A 1,778-nucleotide genomic window follows, 5' to 3' on the forward strand; every position below is an offset into this window, starting at 1 on the left:
GAATTCCCATTCTTTTGCCTTTTTGTCTGGTCCTATTCAGCAGATAGACCTCAACAAATTTGATCTACCAGAATCTTTCAGGTGAATATTGCAAAGGTGTGATAATTATCACAAAAGTAGTAATTCTGATCACTGTGCAAACTGTTTTCAGGGAGAGGAATTTACCTTTGAATTTGTAATGAGGGCCTTAATGTCTCACAAAGTGTTACTTTTCAATGGCCTCTCAATTGCAATGCAGATGCATGCTTGACACAAATGAGTCATATTTTGTGAAGCTGACAAACTTTGGATGGTAAAACTTCCATCAAAAATAATTTTGACTATTTTCTACTCCCATTAAATCTAAGTCCACCTTGATGTGTGCCCACTAGTTTTCTTTAAATGTCACCAATGTGATAAACTTGAACATATTCAGACAAATTTCACAGTTTTGAAGCCATAGGAACAGTGCACATTCCCTCAAGAAGGGTACTGTCCACAAAATGTTTGCGTGCACTGGCTAGTAAAGCCTCCAGAACTGAAGGCCTCCCTTGTGCAAAATATGCACTACCCTTTGTCTAATGAGTTTAGTCTTGATACCATAAACTACAGGATTCAACATGGACGGCACGAGGATGTGAAAATTAGCTGAAACAACATGAGTATGATGAGGGATGGTCTTTTGCCCAAACCTGTATGTTGCAAAGTTGAAAACTGCCGGTGTGTAGAATATGAGAATCACAAAGACATGAGCACCGCACGTGCTGAATGCTTTGTGACGGGCATGCTTTGAAGGAAGTCTTAGAATAGCATTGAGGATCATCACATAGGACATACCAATGGCCAAGAGATCAAATCCTGATATGGAAAGGGACACAACCAAACCTAGAATGTTGTCAAATCTAACATCTCCACAGGCCACCTTTGCCACGGCCATATGGTCACAGTAGGAGTGGGATATGACACTGGATTTGCAGTAAGACAACTGACTCAAAGATAGTGCAAAAGGTAATACAGCAATAACAGCTCTAAATATAACAACAGTTGCTATTTTTTCTAGTATTGCACTAGTCAAAAGGGATGAATATCTTAAGGGGTAACAGATAGCAACATAGCGATCAAATGCCATTGCCACCAGGATCCCCGATTCCACCACCAAGAAGGAATAAACAAAGAACATCTGGGTCAGGCAGCCAGCAAAGCTAATTTCTAGATAACCCAACCAAAATATGCCCAGCATTCTAGGCACTGTAGTGCTAGGTAAAGCTAGGTCATTGGCTGCTAAAAGAGAAAGCAAAAAGTACATAGGTCCATGGAGACTGCGATCTGTTTTTAAGATAAATAAGAGGATGCAGTTTCCCAACAAAGACAATAAGTACACAGAGACAAATGGTATCGAGAGCCATAGTCCGTGTTCCTCCAGGCCAGGAATGCCGATCAGGATGAACGTCAGTGGTATGAAGTTGGTGGTGTTATGGGTGACTTTCATGCTTCTGACTTGTTGCTTTCTGATGGCTTTTGCTAGTTTGATGTCTTCATGACCTTTAAAAAAAAGAAAAGAAAGTTGAAGGCATTCTATGTGTTGTGCATTACAGGTGGACTACCACTTGCATGAGTAATGTGGGAAATTGACCTACTGGCTGAGGAGGTTGAAACCCTTTTCAAGCAGCAACCACAAATCTCATAGTGGTGAAACACAAGCAAACCCCAAATTACCTGTGCTTAACCCTCTAGTGGCTTGACACGAAAGCAGTCAACTTAGAGGCAATTTGTAAAGTATTTATGCAGTACTTCAAAAA

At 40.6% G+C, this 1,778-nt stretch overlaps 1 protein-coding gene across 1 annotated transcript; it reads right to left on the reverse strand.

The window, feature by feature from the left end:
- Positions 1-499: 499 nt before the first annotated feature.
- Positions 500-1,468, reverse strand: LOC138249391 (olfactory receptor 52J3-like). Its single transcript, XM_069203350.1, has one exon. It carries the CDS (start codon positions 1,466-1,468, stop codon positions 500-502), a length of 969 nt encoding a protein of 322 aa, XP_069059451.1.
- Between the last annotated feature and the right edge of the window lie 310 nt (positions 1,469-1,778).

Source organism: Pleurodeles waltl, chromosome 8 (genome assembly GCF_031143425.1).
Source record: "Pleurodeles waltl isolate 20211129_DDA chromosome 8, aPleWal1.hap1.20221129, whole genome shotgun sequence".
Lineage (NCBI taxonomy): Eukaryota > Metazoa > Chordata > Amphibia > Caudata > Salamandridae > Pleurodeles > Pleurodeles waltl.